Source organism: Neophocaena asiaeorientalis, unplaced genomic scaffold (assembly GCF_003031525.2).
Source record: "Neophocaena asiaeorientalis asiaeorientalis breed wild unplaced genomic scaffold, Neophocaena_asiaeorientalis_V1.1 scaffold240, whole genome shotgun sequence".
Lineage (NCBI taxonomy): Eukaryota > Metazoa > Chordata > Mammalia > Artiodactyla > Phocoenidae > Neophocaena > Neophocaena asiaeorientalis.
In genome coordinates this window covers 64,771-86,050 of record NW_020185331.1, presented here as the reverse complement: position 1 = coordinate 86,050, position 21,280 = coordinate 64,771, and the positions used below count along the sequence as shown (strand labels likewise).

The window sequence follows — 21,280 nt, the reverse complement described above, 5'->3', positions numbered from 1 at the left end:
TATATAGAAATTAAAATCCTGCACCCGTCTAATTCCAATCTTGAAGGTACCCAATGTTAAAAGCTCACCATTTCCTGAGTTAACGTGGGCACACCTGGTCTCACAATGGACAGTAGACATCTTCTGAATGTGCATTACAACTCACCTGTCTGCTTTGACTGCTCTGTTGAGTTTTTTACATCATTTCCCACATCTTTCTCCCAGGCTGTTCCTGAGGTATCGCTCCCTTCCTGTGCCTTGCTTTCTTCTGCCTTTCCTGATGCTTTTGCCTTGCTGTCCTTCCATTCCTTACAGTCTTCCATGCCTGCTGAGCAGGGAGCTTGGAGTGATAATGGAGCATTAGGGTGAGCCTCTGTAGGAAGTAAGTACAACCCTGTGCAAACTTCATGGCTTCAGAAGCTTCTGAAAACCATCAGAGAACAGGCTTTTGGCATGTCCCATGCGGCTCGGGTGTCCTCATTCCCAAAGGGCTCCCAGTGCAGGAGCGTGGTCTCTCATTTCAAGAGTAGAGGCAATGGCCATCCAAACCCAAAGCGGGTGAGCGGCCTCTTCTGACCTAGGAAGGAAGCCTCCTGGAGGACGGGGGCAAAAGCAGGGGTGGTCAAAGCTCATCAGGCCGTGGGGAACCAAAGTGTTCATTGTTTCTCCTGAAATTACCATGTTGTAAAGTCATGAACAAAACATCTCACGTGGCACCTCGAAGTAACTTGCCACAAACTTGAAACAATCTTCAGAGATTCAAAGCTTCTGAATTTCTCTGCACCTCAAGAAACCCTGAAGTCTATCATCATTTATTTGAGTCTTTGAGTTCTTACTGCTTTTATTTATTTTGGGATCCTGTAGTAGGAGATCAGTAGTTCTCAAACTTTCTTCCATGCAGGAGACAGACCTTTGGACATACCCAGACTTTAACACACCCTAGACGAAATTCGAGGGAGAATAAAGCATTACAATAATTTATAATCACTTTTATTAGTGGTTCAGCAATAAATGTTCTTCACCATAAACTTCTTAGATTTCAGGTCATGCACATTTCCCTGTGAACTAATTATAACTCCACCCCTTCCTCTCTCACTCAGGAAAGAGTGAAATGCAAGTGAGATTTAACGTTATTATAGGGATAACCTTGAATTTGCTCAATTCAATTTTCAAAAAAGTAGATCATTCTCAAACGCTGATATTTTGCCTCTTATCAGTAAGAAATTACTTATACCATGTCTTATGACTAATGAAGACACATCAGGTGCTGTAACACCTATGTGGAGGCCACATAGGAATCAGGGGTGGCTAAAGCTTGCCCATCTTCTGGCTTTTACTTGTAATCACACACCTAAAGGTCCAGATTCCACAGGTTCAGTCCCCATGTATTTGTACATTGCCAAGAGGTGAATGCAGAGGTGGTAAAGTGTGCTTGTAACACCGCTGAGTAGGAGTCCTGGTCTTAATAGCTCAGACACACCACCACACTGACAGGTGCACAAAGGGATGACATCCTGGTGAAAGACATGCTCATGGGAAGACATGTGACCAAATCTGGTTCCTCTTGGTTGATGTTTCTGGGTTTGGGCATGGGGACAGACATTTCACCCTAATCCTACTATGATAATTTTCTTAATGCAGAAAAACCTATACCTGCTGAACGCCACCGAGGGTCTAGTCACAGACAAGAAAATATGCAGTCTCAAGTTTTTCCTCCTCCTCCCCAGAAGTAAGAATTCTTTCCTTTAAAACTAAGTTTTCTTGGGGCTTCCCTGGCAGTCCAGTGGTTAGGACTCCACGTTTCCATTACAGGGACCACGGGTTCAATCCCTGGTCGGGGAACTAAGATCCCACATGCCGCGCGGTGTGGCCAAAAAAGTTAAAGTTTCCTTAACACCTGCATTGTTATACTGTACAGAAACACTGGCTTGTTGTGATTGGTAAAGATTTAATATTTCATTGCTTCGCAATTAAATTTTAAAAGGTGTTAAGTAGGTAACAACTTTAAAAAAACTGCTTAGAATTACAGAGACTGAACTAATATTTGGGTTAATTATTGGACTTCACTAAAAAATAACACTAGTCAAGTCTCCTCTTTTTATAAAATTAAAGGGAACAATTTTACTTATCCTGAAGGTTTTGGTACCTCTCCTATCTTTAGATATGTTTTATTGGCCATTCCTGTTGATCCTTTGTGATGCACCTGTTCTGAGTATCTTCAGTGCAAGCAAAAAGTCAAACTTATTCATCTTGTGCTTTGCCCTTTAATTAATCTGAAATTCTTCCTTTCAGACCAATTCATCAAAAACCCATACCTCTGCCAAGTAAGTACAATGAAGGCACGGAAAGCAATATCAGGTATCGGCTAAGGCTGGCTCTTCACGTCTGAGCCACCTGGGGGTCCAGGGCAACACTGCCTCTTCCAGCTGGAGTATCTTAGTATCCTCTCTAGCTTGTTTCCTCATCCGTAAAACGGGGCCAAGAATATTGATTTCATGGAGCTGTTCTGAAAAGTAAATAGATTTGAGATCATTTTTACTTTTTTAGTTTTGATTGAATATTTTACTGGTCATCTTTTATTTATTTAATTTTTTTCACAACAACAATACAACTATTTTCAAAATAAGATGATTAAGTAAAACAACATATTGTGCTTGGTACATAGAAGGTCCTCAGTAAATGATAGCTATTTAAATTGAATCTAAAATACATTTTAATGATCATAAAATGTATCTACAGAGGGTGCCCTGAAAAGAAGATCTGGCAGATATCTGGATAATTCTCCCTAGGCTAATAATACAATACCCTAAAAATATATGAAGTCAGACTCACAGAACACAGCTGCCCAAACCTTGATTTACTTTCTACTCAATGTAGGAAAAAAATGAAAACACAAAATAAAACTCTCCTGTACATGGATAAGTTGGAAAATATTCCAAAGTAATCAAGATTCAATAAACTTAAATAAAGAGAATAATTATTATATACAAAAAGTATGTGTGTTTATATAAACATAAATCTGTTTCCTAGGCTTTAATTGGATTTTTGATTCATCTTAAATAAAAGAAACTTTTCTAAAATTCTGAACACAAAGTGAAATGGTATAGCTATAGAAATTTTATTGTATTTTTACTACGTAAAGCTTTATTATACCCTTTATTGTTTTTCAACCCAAGTCATTCTTTCAACTGACAAATACTTATTGACTGTCTGCCATGTGCCAGGCAATATTTTAGACCCAGAGGATACAGCAGTGAATAAAACAGAGTCCCTTCCTTTATGGAGCTTCTTTTCTACTAGAGGAGAAATAAACAACTAGATAAGCCATACAATATCAGGCAAATGTTAAAGTGATATAAAGAAAAATAAAGCAAGGTGACAGTGGCTGGGCACAGAGAGGAATGGAGACAGTGAGGGCTGCTGTGGTCAGGGAAGACGTCACCTGTAAAATGGGGTCTGATAGCTCCTCCCATAAAGGGCGGAAGTGAAGGCAAAGTGAGCTAAGATGTGAGAAACAGGACAGGGCTGGCACATATTCAGGGATCAGAAAATGTCAGCCTTGAACCCCCCCAACTGCCCAAACTGTGGAAACCACCAACCGCCTTGTACTATGTACTTTAGAAGAGCGTGACCTCCCACCCTATTTTTGCTGCTCCCACCCGGGAATACTGTCCCCACCTGTCAGAACACAGCCTTCCTTCATACTCAGCCCTCCCGGGCCTGCCAAGCCCTCATTGCTCCCTCCTGTTAACAATGGTGGCTGTCACCTTTGAATGTCCAGGGCACTTTTATCTGAAGCAGTTGGTTCATCTAAGCCTGTTTCTCTTGTAGACTTCCCCTCCTAAGAAAGGACAACTCTAGTTGCTCTGGTCAAAAACCTTAGAGTCACCCATGACTCCTCACTTGCTTTCTTTTTTTTTTTTTATAAATGTATTTATTTATTTTTGGCTGCATTGGGTCTTTGTTGCTGCGTGTGGGCTTTCTCTAGTTGCGGTGAGCGGGGGCTACTCTTCGTTGCGGTGCGTGGGCTTCTCATTGCGGTGGCTTTTTTTGTTGCGGAGCATGGGCTCTAGGCACGCAGGCTTCAGTAGTTGTGGCACGCGAGCTCAGTAGTTGTGGCTCACGGGCTTATTTGCTCTGCGGCATGTGGGATCTTCCTGGACCAGGGCTTGAACCCGTGTCCCCTGCATCGGCAGGCAGATTCTTAACCACTGCGCCACCGGGGATGTCCCTTCACTTGCTTTCTTCACACCTTCCAGCTGTTCCTTCAAAATACATTTGGAATCCAGTCACTCTCGCTAATTCTGCTGATGCCATCTGTTCCAAGCCACCATCACCTCCTGCCTGGGCTTGCAAGACTCAACTGACCTCCTCTCTCTGCTCTTGCCCCCTTCTATCTATTTCCAGCCCTGGAGTCAGAGTGACCTTGTTAAAAGACAGGCAAATCACACTATTCTGTTCAAAACCCTCCAAAAGCTTCCCATACCATGCTTGTTAAAGCTCAAGTCATGCTAAGTGCCCACTGGGTCCCACAAACCTGGTCCCTTCACCACCTCCTGTATGACTTCATCCCTTATTCTTTACCCCTTTTCTCACTGCATTCCAGGCACAGTGGCCCCCTCTCTATTCCTCAAATATGCCAGGCCCTTGCATTCACTGTTCCCTACACCTGCAACATTGTTTCCTCAGATATCCACAGGCCTCCTCCCACTCCACCTACAGATCTTACCCAAGTGTCACCTCAATGAGGCTCTCCCTGACCAGCCTATTTAAACATACTACTTATCCGAAGCTATCCCCCACCCACTTCCCTGCCTACTTTTCTTCATAGCACTTACGACTTTGTAATATTGTATATATATTTACTTATGTCTTTATTGCCTGTCTCACTCTGTTAAAATTTAAGCTCCAAGAGGGAGGGGCATTTTGCTGTTTTGTTGACTGCTGTATATTCCCAAAGCCTTGATCCATGGCAGGTACACAATAAAGAATGAATGAGTGAGTAGATGAATGAATGAATGAATACAGCTAAGTATTTTCTCCATTTCATGTGTCTCCATGTCTCCGCATTTAGATGGTAAACTCCTTGAGGGAGTTTATGCCTTAGGGCAGAAATTCTCAATCATTTTGACCTCAGGACCATTCTAACACTCTTAAGATCATTGCAGACCCAAAGAACTATGGTTTATGTGTTTCTTTCTAATGATATTTAATGTATTAGTTAGAAGACATTTAAAACATTTATGAATCCATTTTTAAAATATTAAACTCATTACATGTTAACAACATATTTTTATGAAAAAAAAATATTTTCCAAACAAAAAAAATTAGGGGGAAGAGTGGCATTGTTTTATATTTTAAAAATCTCTTTAATGTCTGGAATAACAGAGGCAGCTGAATTCTCATATCTGCGTCTACATTCAATCTGTTACAATATGTTTTACTGGTCGAAGTATATGAGGAAAATTGGGCTTCACAGAGATATGTATTTGGAAAAAACCTCGCAAACGCCCTGAAAAAATCTTGGGGATTCCCAGGGTTCTCAGACCTCACTACGAGAAGCACAACTCTTAAGGATTTTTTGGTGTGTGTATAGGCAGAGTAACTGCTCAAGATATAATGGGATCCACTGATTTTTCAAATCCCTTTCAGGATTTCCAGAAGGGGGAAGCCCAACTGTGGATGGCCCATTACCCAGCTTTTCATCTAATTCCAATTTGTCAGAACAGGTATGAAATGAACTCGTTATCAGTAAACTGCAGGGAAAGGGCATGACTTCTTATAAGAGAGACTTTGGAGTGAAGCTTGGGAACAGATTCTATTTTAAGTAAGCCTGTGAGTTGTCATTTGCTGATGGGTACAGAATACATTTTTTTCCCAACTGTTAAGACTTTGCTCCATTTATACTAATTTGTATTCTGGATGCCATAAATAACAATTGGTGTTTCTTCAAAACTAGCAGTGTGTTGTTTTTATTGTTCTTCCTCTCACATAGATTCTATTTAAACTATGTAATTTTTTCAGAATAGATCTGTGGAGGCATATGATATTAAGACACATAAAATAGCATAGTTTAAAAAAAGACAGAAAGGACTCGGTGTGCCCTTGGGCAAGTCTCTAAGCTTTCTCAAATGTAAAATAGGGATGATAGCATGTATTCGTCTTGCCTTCAAAGTTGTTACAAGAATCAAATAAGGTATTTGTAAAAACACTTCGGAAATTATAAAACGCTCCACAAAGCAACAGTAAGATCATAATAGAAAGGGAGATGATAACTTATTTAGGAGAAACGAATAAATGGTTCAGGAATCTAGCAGGATTAGGTCTCAAGTTCAAATACTAAGTCTACCCCCTACAGCCAAATTGGGGAAAAGTCAATTATAATCCTTGTGGTTGATCAAAAGAAGCATAAAACTCATTTTCAGATTACTGGCCCAAATGTACTTAGGCCTTTCTGGTAATGCAAAATGGGACTTTGTTTCTAGTGCACAGAAGGTTCAGTGTCATTGAAGGGCCATCTCATGCTTAATAATGCCCTCTCACTCACAGGAAGCTGACGTTCACTGTAAACCATGGTACGCTGGTGCCTGCGATCGAAAGTCGGCCGAAGAGGCATTATACAGATCAAACAAGGTCTGACCATTTAAAAATCTCATGTTGTGCCCTCAGCCTATATCGGCACAGTTGTCATCCCGATAATATGCTAATTAAGTAATTGCAACAATTATGGATGCAGGGATCTTTTCTCTTTACTTACTCAAGAGGAACTGCCATCCCCTCCTCTTTGAAGTACCTCCCTCTTTCTTTGTTCCTCTATCTTATTGCTGCTTATCCTTTCATCTATACATGGATCCATAGGCTCCACTGCTCTCCAAATAGTGGAAGAGAAGAAAGCTCTGGAGGGTATCTCTGTAAGGCTTGGTGCTACATGAGATCCATCCGGGAGTGAAATGTAACAGACTATTTTGGATCAATGCTTGGGATAAAAGATTGGGATCAAGGTGGCAAAAAGTACTGGGAAGTAAATTTTTGGAGAGTCGAAGCCCAGTCATATAGGAACACTAGAACAGTCTGGACAATCCAAGATTAAAGTGCCACTTTTCTTTTTCTTTCTCTTTTCTCTGCCCACTTGCACCTTGCCTTGTCAGAATATACTGGTTTTTTGTGGGTTTTTTTGGCTGCACTGGGTCTTCGTTTGCTGTGTGTGGGCTTTCTCTAGTTGTGGCTAGCAGGGGCTACTCTTCGTTGTGGTGCACGGGCTTCTTATTGCGGTGGCTTCTCTTGTTGCAAAGCACGGGCCCTAGAGTGCAAGGGCTTCCGTAATTGTGGCACGTGGGTTCAGTAGTTGTGGCTCATGGGCTCTAGAGCACAGGTTCAGTAGTTGTGGCGCACAGGCTTAGTTGCTCTGCGGCATGTGGGATCTTCTCGGACCAGGGATAGAGTCCCTTGTCCCCTGCATTGGCAGGCAGATTCTTAACCACTGCGCCACTAGGGAAGTCCAGAATATACTGTTTTCTGCCACCATTGTTTAGTCCTAGCTCGACAATGAAATATATTAAATGCTTTCCATCAGTCTTGTTGCTTCCTCAGTTATCTCTTTTTGTTTGGTTGTGGAGCATGGGCTGTAGTAGATTCTCAGGAAGGACTGTGCTTACGTTATTCCCTGAGTTCTCCCACGTTCGAAACTGTTTTTCATAGCCTGATACCTGGAGGAAATCTTGGCTGGATGTAAAATACTTGGCTTGAGTTTTTAAAAGTGTTGCTCCACTGGATTGCCTTGATGCTTCTGAGAATTCTGACGCTAATGTTACTTTCTTGCCCTTATATGTAATTTGATATTTTAATCTGATGGCTCTGCAGATTCTTTTCTTTTTAAAGTCTAATAGTTTTACCAGATTATGTCTCTGAGTGGATTTCCAGGTCAATGTTTTCAGGTAGATGGAAACCCTTTCAATATGTAGATTTAAGTTTTCTCTTATTTCCAAAACATTTTCTTAAATTATAGTCTTAAAGAGTACTTCTGTTTCATTATTTTGTTTTTTTGCAAGGACTCACATTACATGTATTTTAGACCTTTCTTTGGGGGGGGTCTTTCTTTCAATCCAACCACTCTGACATTATTGTACTTTTTAAAAAATCTCTCTCTTATTTATTTATTTATTTCTGTTTTCTTTCTTGGTTGTTTCCATGCCTTCCTTCAGTCATTTATTAAATCTTTATTTAAGGCTATTGTCCCTTGGGCATCTTGTAATTTCTTCTTCATTTCTGATACAGGTTTGTCTTTCTTTTCAGCTTCTTTCCCAGGTTTTTTTGTTGCTGTTTTTTGTTTTTTTAATTAATTAATTAATCTATTTATTTTTGGCTGCGTTGGGTCTTCATTGCTGCACGCAGGCTTTCTCTAGTTGCAGCGAGTGGGGGCTCTTTTCGTTGCGGTGTTCAGGCTTCTTATTGCAGTGGCTTCTCTTGTTGCAGAGCACAGGCCCTAGGTGCGTGGGCTTCAGTAGTTGTGGGCTCAGTAGTTGTGGCTTGCGGGCTCTAGAGCACAGGCTCAGTAGTTGTGGCGCATGGGCTTAGTTGCTCCGTGGCATGTGGGATCTTCCTGGACCAGGGCTCAAACCCATGTCCCCTGCATTGGCAAGCAGATTCTTAACCACTGTGCCACCAGGTAAGTGCTTTTTCCCAGGTTTGATCAACTTTTATTGCATTCCTTCTTCCTGTTTTTGTCTATTTTTTGTTCATAATTTTTGAATTTATGATTGTAGAATATTTTACACGATATTTAATTAAATTTGGAATGTTGTGTTACAATATTTTTTCTGCTTCAACATAAATTTTTGGAGAGAGAATTTTTATCAGCTGAAATGTTTTGATTCCAAATATCTGCTTTCTTCTTATAGCACTTTTGAATGGAATTTGTTGATATATTTTTTTATTCATAGGTAACTTGTGAACATGGTTCCTAGCTCAAGAGTGCCCTTTAGGTTTGATCTTAATGTGTCCCTTCACACATTTCCAAAGCCTATAAACATAAGATCTTATTTAGTGCCTCAAAAAGCTAGCATTTACCTCTTTCAGAATTTTCTGTAAGTATATATTTTACTGAAGTATTTTCTTGCAAAATAATAAAACAAGCTCTAATTGGTAATAAAAATCATATACCTAAATAATCACCTTTTGAATACAATATAGGTATTTTTCATAAACTGATTTTTAACCTATGGAAATACAAGTAACACTAATCATAATTATTCTTTCTTTTAATAAACAGGATGGATCATTTCTTATTCGGAAAAGCTCTGGCCATGATTCCAAACAGCCATATACGCTAGTTGTATTTTTTAATAAGCGAGTATATAATATCCCTGTGCGATTTATTGAAGCAACAAAACAGTATGCTTTGGGCAGAAAGAAAACTGGTGAAGAGGTCAGTAATTTCTCTTCTAATCCAACTCTATAACTATGTTTTGAGCACAATGCCATCATACTGCATTAGGTGCCAGAGATGTGGAGAAAGGATACAAGAGTACCTGGCCTAAGGCTTGCACATTGTCACAGAGTACGAGATAAAATACTATGTTTGGGCAGTATATCCTATGAGAAAACAGAAAGGAGGAAAGACTGGTATGATGTAAAAGCTATATCTTTTATCCTGTTGCTTAATGAGGTCAGTCTGACTCAGCATTTTGTTTGCTTTGTTTTTTAGATGCCTCATATAAGTGAAATCATATGGTATTTGTCTTTCTCTGTCTGACTTACTTCACTTAGTGTAATACCCTCTTGGTCCACCCATGTTGTCACAAATGGCACAATTTCATTCTTTTTTATGGCTGAGTAATATTCCATTGTATATATACATCACATCATCTTTACCTACTCATCTTTTGATGGACACTTAGTTTGCTTCCATATCTTGGCTACTGTAAATAATGCTTGTATGAACATCAGAGTGTATGTAACTTTTTGAATTAGTGTTTTCATTTTCTTTGGATATATACCCAGGATAGGAATTGGTGGATCATATGGCAGTTCTATTTTTAATTTTTTGAGGAATCTCCATGCTGTTTTCCATAGTTGTCATACCAATGTACATTCCCACCAACAGTGCACAAGGGTTCCCTTTTCTTCACATCCTCACAAGCATGTTGTTTCTTGTCTTTTTGATAACAGCCATTCTCACAGGTGTGATGTGATATCTCATTGTGGTTCTGATTTTCATTTTCCTGATGATTAGTGATGTTGAGCATCATTTCATGTGCCTGTTGGCCATCTGCATGTCTTCTTCAGAAAAATGTCTACTCAGGTCCTCTGCCAATTTTTTAATTAGATTGCTTATTTGTTTGTTTGATACTGAGTTACATGAGTTCTTTATATATTTTGGATATTATCCCCTTATCAGACATATTATTTGCAAATATCTTCTCTCATTCAGTAGGTTGCCTTTTTCTTTTGTTGATGGTTTCCTTTATTATGCAAAATCTTTTTAGTTTGGTGTAGTCCCATTTGTTTATTTGTGTTTTTGTCACCCTTGCTTGAGGAGACACGTCCAAAAAATATTGCTAAGACCAATGTCAAAGAGCATACTGCTTATGTTTTCTTCTGGGATTTCTATGGTTTCAGGTCTTACATTTAAATCTTTAATTCATTTTGAGTCTATTTTTTTTTGTATATGGTATAATAAAATGGTCTAAAATTTTCTGTTCATCAAAGGTCACAATCAACAGAGTAAAAAAGACAACCTATGAAATGGGAGAAAATATTTGCAAATTATGTGTCTGATAAGAGGTTAATATCCAGAATATGTAAAGAACTCTTATAACTTTGTAGTATAGTTTAATGTAGTCCTATTTGTCTATTTTTTGTTTTGTTGCCTGTGCTTTTGGTGTAACATCCAAGAAATCATTGCCAAATGCAGTCTCATGAAGCTTTCTCCCTATGTTTTCTTCGAGGAGTTTTATAGTTTGGAGTTTTATTTTGCTTTTAATAAAGTCTCAGATAGTTAGGAAATGCAAAACTCTGAAAACACGAAACACTGATCAAGACCAAATGGGTTTTAAAGTATAGATTGCATTATCATTTCACACCAGTTAAACTTTAACAGAACTGTCTGCTTCTCCCTACTCACAAAAACCTTCATTCTCACTGAAACCTTGATATGACAAATTTTTTAAACTATATGCTCCTCAACAGTAATCAGTAGTAGGATATGGTGGTGATCCTAGTAGGACAGAGTGACTTTGGACAGATGGTTACATTCTAAAGCCTCCCCAGGGACTTCCCTGGTGGCGCAGTGGTTAAGAATCCGCCTGCCAATGCAGGGGACATGGGTTTGAGCCCTGGTCTGGGGAGATCCCACATGCCGCGGAGCAGCTAAGCCTGTACACCACAACTACTGAGCCTGTGCTCTAGAGCCCACGAGCACAACTACTGAAGCCTGTGCACCTAGAGCCTGTGCTCCACAACAAGAGAAGCCACTGCAATGAGAAGCCAGTGCACCTCAATGAAGAGTAGCCCCCGCTCGCTGCAACTAGAGAAAGCCCATGCGCAGCAACGAAAGACCCAATGTAGCCAAATAAATAAATAAATAATAAAAAATTAAAAAAAAAAAAAGCCTTCCCAGGGGCCCAGTACTTCTATAAGAGGCTTAAGGGTAGGTGAGGGCGCTGTCCTTTTTAGTGGTACTGAAATTCACTCAGATAAATTTTGAGCTCTCAGAGGGGCTCTGGACTTCCTTGTCCTGCTAGGAAACTCTGATAAACAGTGGTTCTTCTTGGCTTAAAGAATCTTCATCCCTACCTCAGAATGAATAGATCAGAGCTTCACCCCACTCCCCAGTTATCCAGCCTATGGCTACCAAAATAAATACATATTATTATAATAGCATCTGGAAGTACTGACAGAGTCCTTTAAAACACTTACTTAAATTATCTGTAATAAAAAGATAATTTCTCCCATATACTGAACATCTGAATTGAAAAATGAAAACTTTGGTTACATGATGTCAACCATGTGGAGATCTTGAAAAGTCTGTCTGTCTGTATTTGTGTTTGGGTATTCATGGGTAGAAAAAGTAACTAGTTGATTAACTGTTTAACTTTTTTTGCAAATGTTTTGACATTATGTGGATACATATTGAGTATTTTATCGCTCTGAGATCTGTTTGCTTTATTTTATTGACCATGGGATTTTGAGTTATCTCAAATACATATACATATATATATATATTTTTTTGTGGTACATGGGCCTCTCACTATTGTGGCCTCTCCCATTGCGGAGCACAGGCTCCGGACGCACAGGCTCAGCGGCCATGGCTCACAGGCCCAGCCGCTCCACGGCATGTGGGATCTTCCCGGACCGGGGAACGAGCCCGCGTCCCCTGCATCGGCAGGCGGACTCTCAACCACTGCGCCACCAGGGAAGCCCCCATATACATATATTTTGAATATCTCAAATACACTGAATTAGTGTAGACCAAAAAACAGTGTTAAGGAGAAACTGCAACTAAGTTATGCTCAATCCTTCATTCAGTCAAATCACAAATATGCCTCAAATCCAGTCCTTACTTCAAACATTTCAACTCAGCTCAACCCCCTACTTCAAACATTTTAATCCCCAAACTCTGCAACACAGCAATCCTCAGAAATATTCAGAAGAGTATAAGGACAGAATGAGATGCTTATTTGTATAAGCAAAGCAACTCTCTCCTATATTTACTGGGTTCAGAACACACTTTTTCACTTGGAATTCACTTCAAAGAGGTTGTACTATTTCATTTCCTGGTGTGTTAGTCCATAAATTTAACTTCCAACTGCATTCAGTTTAACAATATGCTGTGCCAAACAAACAGAATGAATGTCTTTATGAATATCATAAAAACAATTCATTGGCAAGTACAGGAGGGCTGAATGATTGAAGAGAAAGTAAGAAATAAGGACTAAAGGTACTTGAAAGTCTCTGTCTCTCCTCCCTGACCTAATATTCAGAAGCCAATTATCTAAAAGACAACTGGTGTTTCGTTTGAAAAATGACTAGTATTCTGAATACTTTACTTATATAATATATAATATTTGGAAGCTATTCAAATAATTAATAAAGGCTTTTAAACATTTTTTATTCCAGATGTTTATCTTATATGAAAAACTAAGAGAAAATGAAGTCAATTGGTGGTAACTGCTAAATTATATGGCAGTGTTGCAAAACAATTTCCCCTTTAAAAAAATGACTCTAAATGCATTTATCTGATGATCATGAGCTTGTAGCACTTTTGTATAATCAATGCATTTCATTTCTTGGTCTGTGTTATACTTATTTTATCTTTCACTTAAAACATTGATCATTTTTCAGAAAAAAATTGTGATAGCCTTAAACTAAAACCAATAGACAATAGGAATTAATATATGGAAAAATATGTATGTATAGTAAGAGCCTAGCATGAAATTATTAACTAGGCACTAATTTAGCTCTAAACTTACTGAGAGCTAAAGCAAAAATGGGTATATGAGGGTTTATAAAGGTTTCCTTATTTATTCAAAAAAAAGAACACAAAAACAAACATGAATTAACCTGGGAAATAACTCTCTTCACATTAAATTCTAACGTTAATTTACTACATCAGTCCTTGTATCTAATACATGCAACATAACAGATAATCTATGTTTTATAAAAATGTAGAGAAATTCAATGTATGACAGTTTTACACTTGGCACTAAATAAAAAACAAAATATTAAAATATTATATCATAACTCAATAAAGTAATTTTCTCTAAGAAGTTATACTAATTGAGGATGTCAGTTGCATTTTCAGTCTCATTGAATGGCCAGGGTCTGCCACCTCAAAGGTTACAGCCATTGTTAAATTAGACTTTTTTGGATAGAATGTCATCTGGGACCTAGTAACTCTGACTAACTTGAAAGAGTTGGAGAAGACGGGAGGAGTGGAGCTCACTGTTAATATAAATGCCAATTTATAATTCATCTATGTTTTCTTGTTCTAGTACTTTGGAAGTGTTGCTGAAATCATCAAGAATCATCAACACAGTCCCCTGGTTCTTATTGACAGTCAGAATAACACAAAAGATTCCACAAGACTGAAATATGCAGTTAAAGTTTCATAAATTAAAAAAAATTTTTTAAAGGAAGTCAACATCATTGCTTCAGACATTTTACCTACTTCTACTTTTGAGGGAAAAGTCCAAAAACTTCATATTTTGGATTATGAATCGTCCAGTAATAAAATAGAAGATGAGGAAGCTGTTGAGGTGGTCGTCGATTTCCTTATAAGAAGCTCACATGGACATGTTCTGTTGCCTGACTTGATGAACTGTTAATATCTGGTGAGGCTGAGAATATGCTACTAATATTCTCCAAATAAATGTCTTTATTTAAAAAAACAGGTGTAAAGTATTTTCAGTCATGTAAGAAAATAACACGCTACTTCCAGAAAAAGAAAATGATACTCTTGGATGAAACAAAGCTGCTGAAAATTTAGACCACCACAATGGTCCTAGTGCCCCAATGTAACTAGGACGCCTACTGTCAGTGCTTGACAATTGCCTTGGTTAAAATTTTAATGTGTAGAAAATAAAATATAGATAATATATAATATTTATAAATACAAATAAGGGGGATGTAATGGTTCCTTTTTGTGAGCTCCCAACCATGGGAGATGTATACAGATACGAACTTTCTTATCCATGATTATGTTGTTAGCTTAGCTTATTAAATATAATTATACCCTCTTTGATCTGCATGTCTATTAAATGGACCCTAAACTTGATATGAGGTTCAGAGTGGGATGAGAGCAAAGCTAGATTAAAAGCCTAGGGAAACAGCCCACAGAACAGGGGCAGAAAAGCAGACATTGATGAACACTCAGGAATAAAAGAGATACCATTGTGAGCAGCCATATCCAAGGTCTTAGGTTGTCCCAGCAATGTATTATACTCTGTCATATCAAAGCTTTTTATCCTACTGTGTACTTTAGACAGCACTGAAATGATAAAGCAGCTAATTAAGATAAATCTAATAATTAAATGAGGAATGCACTTGATCACTGAGTAAGACAGCAATCTGAAAGGATTTTGAAATTCTAGAAGGTTATGAACTCACAAACTCACTCATAAAAATAACTGTATTCTTAAATGTCATAATATCCCCCTTTCACTTTTACATTTATTTGTTTACTCATCATTTCCAGTGCTCTTAATTCCTTTGTATAGATCTAATATCCACCTGGTATCATTTTCCTTCCACATGAAGAATTTCTCTTAACATTTAAGATAGAGCAATTTTACTGGTGATGACATATCTTAGACTTCTCTTTTGTGAAATTGTCTTTGTTTTATCTTCATTTTTGAAGGGTAATTTTGCTAGAGAAAGAATTCTAGGATGACTTCAGTACCTTAAAGATATCATTCCGCTCTTCTGGCCTGCAGCGTTTCTGATGACAAGTCTGCAGTAATTCTTACCTTTGATTCTCAGTACATAATGTGTGCTTTTTTTCTCCGGCTACAATAAAACTTTTCTCTTTATCACCTGTGATGATGAACATGTGATTATAATGTGTCTTGGTATGGTTTTCTTTTTCCTGCTTGAGCTTCATGTTGCTTCTTGGATCTTTGTATTTATAGTTTTCATCAAATTTAGGGAAAAAGTTTCAATTATTATTTTTTCTTCAAATATTTTTTTCTGTTATCCTCCTTCTCCTCCCCTTCAGGGACTCCAGTTACATGAATGTCACACTACTTGATATTGCCCCATCGTATGGCAGCCATGGAGGTACACTGTTTGGATCTCCCATCAGGAAAAAATTTGGCATTCGGCTGTAGGAGTGCAATTAGCTGACAGCCTTTAGCTGTTAATGCCTTCAGAATCTGCCTTGGGTTTTGAGCCAAGCCTATGCTCTTCCTAAGTAGCCCTCAGTCTGGCTAATTCTGCCCAACATGGAATTCCTCTAACTAATGGATAGTCTTTAACCTAAAGTATCCATTGAGTTGGCTGACTTTGTCAGTGGTGCATGGAAGTCTGAGGCTTTCTATACCTAATTCTGCTTCCACTCACCAACCTTTTCTTTCACCAGTATCAGATCTGCATTATGGTGTGAAAGCTTTTCTTACTCAATCTTGCTCCATCCCCCAGGCATTACTGTCCAATAAACCTCTTGTACTCCTAATTACATCTCAGCATCTTCTCCCCAGAAGACCCAAATGACAGATTTAGTACCAGGAGTAGTTTCAAGAAAGTAGGCATTAAGATGGCATCTTTGAACCAGATTACTCACCACCCAGTTGACAATAAAGACTCCATCCTTGGGGTATTTGAGGCATGAACCATCCCTGGTACAAAGTGGTGACCCAATTGCTAATCTCCTGCAGTGGGAGAGAAGAAAAAGCTGAAGACCAAACTCAGGATTTAATACAGTTGCTGAACTGCAAAACTTTTTTTTTTTTTTTTTTTGGCCACGCTGCGTGGCTTGTGGGATCTTAGTTCCCTGACCAGGGACCAAACCCAGGCCCACAGCAGTGAAAGCACTGGGTCCTAACCACTGGACCTCCAGGGAATTCCATGCAAAGATAATTTAATGCTAAACCAAGACAGGTCTGTCCAACCACGGTTAGAGTCCTAGTTCAAAAACCCTGAGACCCTGACAGATGGGATGAGACCATCTGGGGATGAATGATGGTAAAACCATCATTAATGGTGAATGCCATCAATTATTTGGCTTCCCAGACTCCTCTGAACCCTCAGAGTCGGCAGAGTTAACCCCTGTCATTAAGAAATAGCATTCTGCCTGTGTGGGAAGACACTGCAGAGGCCTCTCCCCTGCAAGGCAACAGAAATACCCCTCAGGATATGCCCCTACCTTCTGTCCGGGCTGCTAGGCCAATAACTAAAGTTAAGTTGCAGCTTAAATCAGCTATAAATGTGCTAGGCCTGCTGAGGGAGGAAAGAATACATCCTGAAAGAGTTTGAAGAATTAGGCACCATGTACTGGCAGGAGCTGAGGGAATACCATGGAACTAGATTTTGAGAATACTTGAGCAAAGAAGCCAGAATATAAGATTGGATAAGGAATAATTTATTAACTTAAGGGCGCTTCTCAGGATACATAATTTAATACTCTGGCAATGACCCTAGGAGATGATGCAAACTCATTGAGCGGCTCCTGGAAGACTAGAAAAAGTGATGACCTTCACTGATTGAGGGTGAAATGCCTGAATTGCTATGGCAGATAGTAGAGGAGAGAATTAAAAGGCTCAGCGAACTGAGCGTGCTGGAGTGGATATATTATGTGAGGGCAGAAGGCCCACCAGAGAATTATGTCCCAAAGGACAAGTGTGATCACCAAGGCCATTAGAAATGCACTGGTAAGAAAGGAGCAAATATCACTAAGAAGTTCACTGGTAGCCCTGTTCTGCTGGCCAGGGCTAATGGTAGGTAGGGCTAATAGTCTAAGCCCTGGGACACTGATAGCAGCACTTACATATCAGAAGCCAGGGGGGTCTCAATTATCATAACAAGATTAGGATACCAATCAAGGGGGCTCACAGAGTTGTGGATAAGGGTAACAGAATATGGCATCAATTGAGGCAGAGTATGGGCCAATAAGGGTGCTGCTTTATATATATATACACATATATATCCCTCCCTGCTTCCAGTGTGCTTTTTCCCTATCAGTGGATTAGGGAAGCCCAGTGACAATCACTCTCCTCTGAGTTTCTCAGCCACCTAGCAGGTCACTTTTTGCAGACCAGTTCTGGGCTGTGGCGTCTTCCACTGAGCTTTTCTGCAGCACCCCCAGGCCAGGTTCTGCTAACTGGCTTTATCCCACCAGTTCTCACCAATGAATTTCTCTCAGCCACCCAGTAGGCTCTAGCTTGGCCACACCCTCTATGAGTTTGTCTGCCACTCGGTGAGGAAACTTCCTGTGGGCCAGCTCAAGGCTGCCAGCACCTTCCAGTGAGTTTCTTTAACTCTTAGCAGGAGTAGACCAGCTCTAGCTGACCAGCACCCTCCAATGAGTTTCACAGCCACTGAATTGACTATTCCCACAAACCGGCTCAGTCAGGTCTGCACCTTCTAGAAAATTTCTTCACTATCAGCAGCCTGAATGTCCCTGTGGCAGCTACAACCTCTTCAACAAGGCCTGATAGGGGTTGGTGAGACCTATTCTAAGTGCTTAGTTTCTTCCTTGCTTATTCTCACTTGTCATTTCTGCATTCCTTAATATCCAATTTTCCCCTTCTAATAGTTAACCAACTTTTACTAGTTGATAATTTTAATGGTATTATTGAGATATAATTAACATACTATAAAATTCACCCACTTAAAACTATACAGTTCAGTGGTTTGACTATATTCAGAGTTGGGTAACCATTACCACAATCTGCTTAGAATCTTCTCACATCAAAAAGAAACTCCATACCTATAAGCAGACACTCTCCACTCTCCCCGAGCTCCCATCCTAGTCATCCACTGATCTAGTTTGTCTCTATACACTTGCATATTTGACATTTCATATGAATGGGATCATACAATATGTGGTCCTTTGTGACCGCCTTCTTTCACTTAGCCTACTGTTTTCAATGTTCATCTATGTTATAGTATCAGTACTCTATTTCTTTTCATTGCTGAATAATATATTATATAGATATACCATATTTTGTTTATTCATTCATCAATTGATGGACATTTGAGTTGTTTCCACTTTTTGGCTATTATGGATACTACTACCATAAACAATTTTGTTCAAGTTTTCGAGTGGATGTATGTTCTTCATTTCTTTTGGGTATATATCTAAAAGTGGAATTTCTGTGTCCTATGGCAAATATACTTAACAGTTTGAGGAACACCCAACTGTTTTCCAAAGTGACTACGCCATTTTACATCCTGACTAACAGTGTATGAGTTTCTGTTTCTCTACATACTCATCAATCGTTGTTATTGTCTTTTCAACTGTAACCACCCTAAAGGGTGTGAAGTAATATCTCATTGTGCTTTGGATTTGTATTTCCCTAATGACTAAAAATGTTAACCATCTTTTCATGTTGTTATTAGCTATTTGTATATCTTCTTTGCAGAAATGTCTACTCAAATCCTTTGACAATTTTTCTTTTTTTTGGGGGGGCTGCATGGCTTGTGGGATCTTAGTTCTCCAACCAGAGATTGAAACCAGGCCCTCGGCAGTGAAAGCGCAGAGTCCTAACCACTGGACTGCCAGGGAATTCCCTCCTTTGACCATTTTTTAATTGAGTTGTCTTTTTATTATTGAGTTGTAATCATTTATGTGTATTCTGGGTACAATTCCCACATTAGATATATGATTTGAAAGTGTTTTCTCCCATTTGTGGATTGTCTTCTTTGAAACAAATGTTTTCAATTTAATGAATTTCAACTTATATGTTTCTAATATTTTAATCATTTTATCTCTAACATGTAGGTCTTTAATCCATTTTGAGTTATCTTTTATACATGGTATGAAGGAATATCTAAATACATTCTTTGGCATGTGGATATCCAGCTGTCCAAGCAGTATATGTTAAAAGACTATTCTTTCCATGTTGAAGTGTCTTGACATTCTGGTCAAAAATAAATTGATCATTAATGTTTGGGTTTATTACTGGACTCTCAATTCTATTCCACCAATCTATATGTCTATTCTTACATCAGTACTACACTGTCTTGATTACAGTAGCTTTGTGGTAAGTTTTGAAATGGGGAAGTGTGAGTTTTCCAATGTTATTCTTCTTTTCAAAATTGTTTTGGCTGGTACTTCCCTGGTGGCGCAGTGGTTAAGAATCTGCCTGCCAGTGCAGGGAACAAGGGTTTGAGCCCTTGTCCAGGAAGATCCCACATAGCACAGAGCAACTAAGCCCACGTGCTACAACTACTGAAGCCCACGTGCCTAGAGCCCATGCTCCACAACAAACAGAAGCCACTGCAATGAGAAGCCCTCACACTGCAATGAAGAGTAGCTCCTGCTTGCTGCAACTAGAGAAAGCCTGCGCACAGCAACAAAGACCCACACAGCCAAAAATAAGTAAATTAATTAATTTTAAAAATTGTTTTGGCTATTCTGTATCTTGTGTTTCTATATGAATTTTAGAATCAGCTTGTCAATTTCTGGCAAAAAGGCAGCTGAAATTTTGACAGGGCTTGTATCAAATCTGTGAATCAACTTGGGTAGTACTGCCATCTTAACAATAAATGCACAAACATGTCATGTTTCTACACTTATTTAGGTCTTCTTTAATTTCTTTCAACAATGATTTGTAGTTTCAGTGTAAAAGTCTTGCATTTCTTCTGTCAAATTTATTCCTAAGCATTTTATTCCCTTAGATGCCAAGTGGAAGTTTTTTCTTAATTTCACTTTGATTGCTCACTGCTAAAGTACAGAAATAGAATTGATTTTTCTATTGATCTTGTATTCTGCACCTTTCATGATCTCTTTTATTAGTTATGAGGTTTTTTAATGGATTCCCTAGGATTTTCCACACATAAGATCATGTCACCTAAAAATAGAGATATTTTAATTCTTCCTTTCCCATTTGGATGCCTAACTGCCACCAGTACAATGTTTAACAGACACAGTGAGAGTGGACATCCTTTCTTGTTCTTGATCTTAAAGAGAAAGTTGTCAGTCTTTCACCCTTAAGTTTGATGTCAGCAGAGTCCTATAAATAAAAAACCTCATTCCTGGTATCAGAGGGAAACAAAACAGACTTCATTCATAGAGAATTGTAATTATTTGACTACTCTGGTGACTTCCTAGAAGATTGGCTTTTGTCTGACATGAAGCTGGCAGAGAGATACAGCTGCTACCTAGGGGGCATGTTGAAAACATTGACAGGTGGATGTTTTAGTCGCTGCTGTCTGATGCGATAGATAAAATTTGAGGCGATTTGGTTACGGTTATCCTTAACCAAAAAGCTAGGGAGAAAAGCAATAGGGCTTTGTAAAGCTTTAACATACTCCTGGGAATCTAGGTCACACACATGCCCACGACTGTGTGTACACTAAGGAAAGACCTAAGAATGCCATAAGCTCTCCTATCTGGCTGACCTGGAGGCTCTGCTGAAGTAAGAAGTGAAGGCTAAGGCAGAGCTGTAAACTGCCTGGCTAAGTGCGGCAGGGTCACCACAAAAACACACACAGTGTCCCTTGGCAAACACTGAGAGACTTTTTCATTCCAAGTATATAAGGAATTCTCTGTCCAATCATTAGCTGACCATTAAGCTAACATTACAGAGACTTTATTGGTGACACATAACAAAGAATAAAGACTTTACAAACTTAGTTCAGAAAA

General features: G+C 38.9%; 2 protein-coding genes across 6 annotated transcripts in view; one reads left to right on the top strand and one right to left on the bottom strand.

Annotated features, from left to right (window-relative positions):
- The window catches only part of BLNK (B cell linker), a 73,434-nt gene extending 58,844 nt beyond the window's left edge, over positions 1–14,590 (top strand). For 2 of the 4 annotated variants that reach the window (XM_024734822.1, XM_024734821.1), the window contains 6 exons: positions 1,621–1,708; positions 2,272–2,303; positions 5,632–5,708; positions 6,529–6,612; positions 9,248–9,403; positions 13,971–14,590. In XM_024734822.1, the coding sequence (XP_024590590.1) occupies positions 1,621–1,708; positions 2,272–2,303; positions 5,632–5,708; positions 6,529–6,612; positions 9,248–9,403; positions 13,971–14,090 (557 nt within the window). In that variant the 3' untranslated portion in view covers positions 14,091–14,590. The remainder of the gene's footprint in view (positions 1–1,620; positions 1,709–2,271; positions 2,304–5,631; positions 5,709–6,528; positions 6,613–9,247; positions 9,404–13,970) is intronic. The other 2 variants (XM_024734823.1, XM_024734824.1) reach the window with 2 other exon arrangements.
- Positions 1–21,280, bottom strand: part of ZNF518A (zinc finger protein 518A) — a 65,949-nt gene that overhangs the window by 13,003 nt on the left and 31,666 nt on the right. For both annotated transcript variants that reach the window (XR_003001789.1, XR_003001790.1), the window contains 3 exons: positions 16,256–16,343; positions 2,295–2,485; positions 146–918 (listed from right to left, as the gene is read on the bottom strand). The gene's annotated coding sequence lies outside the window, so the exon portion shown is untranslated. The remainder of the gene's footprint in view (positions 1–145; positions 919–2,294; positions 2,486–16,255; positions 16,344–21,280) is intronic.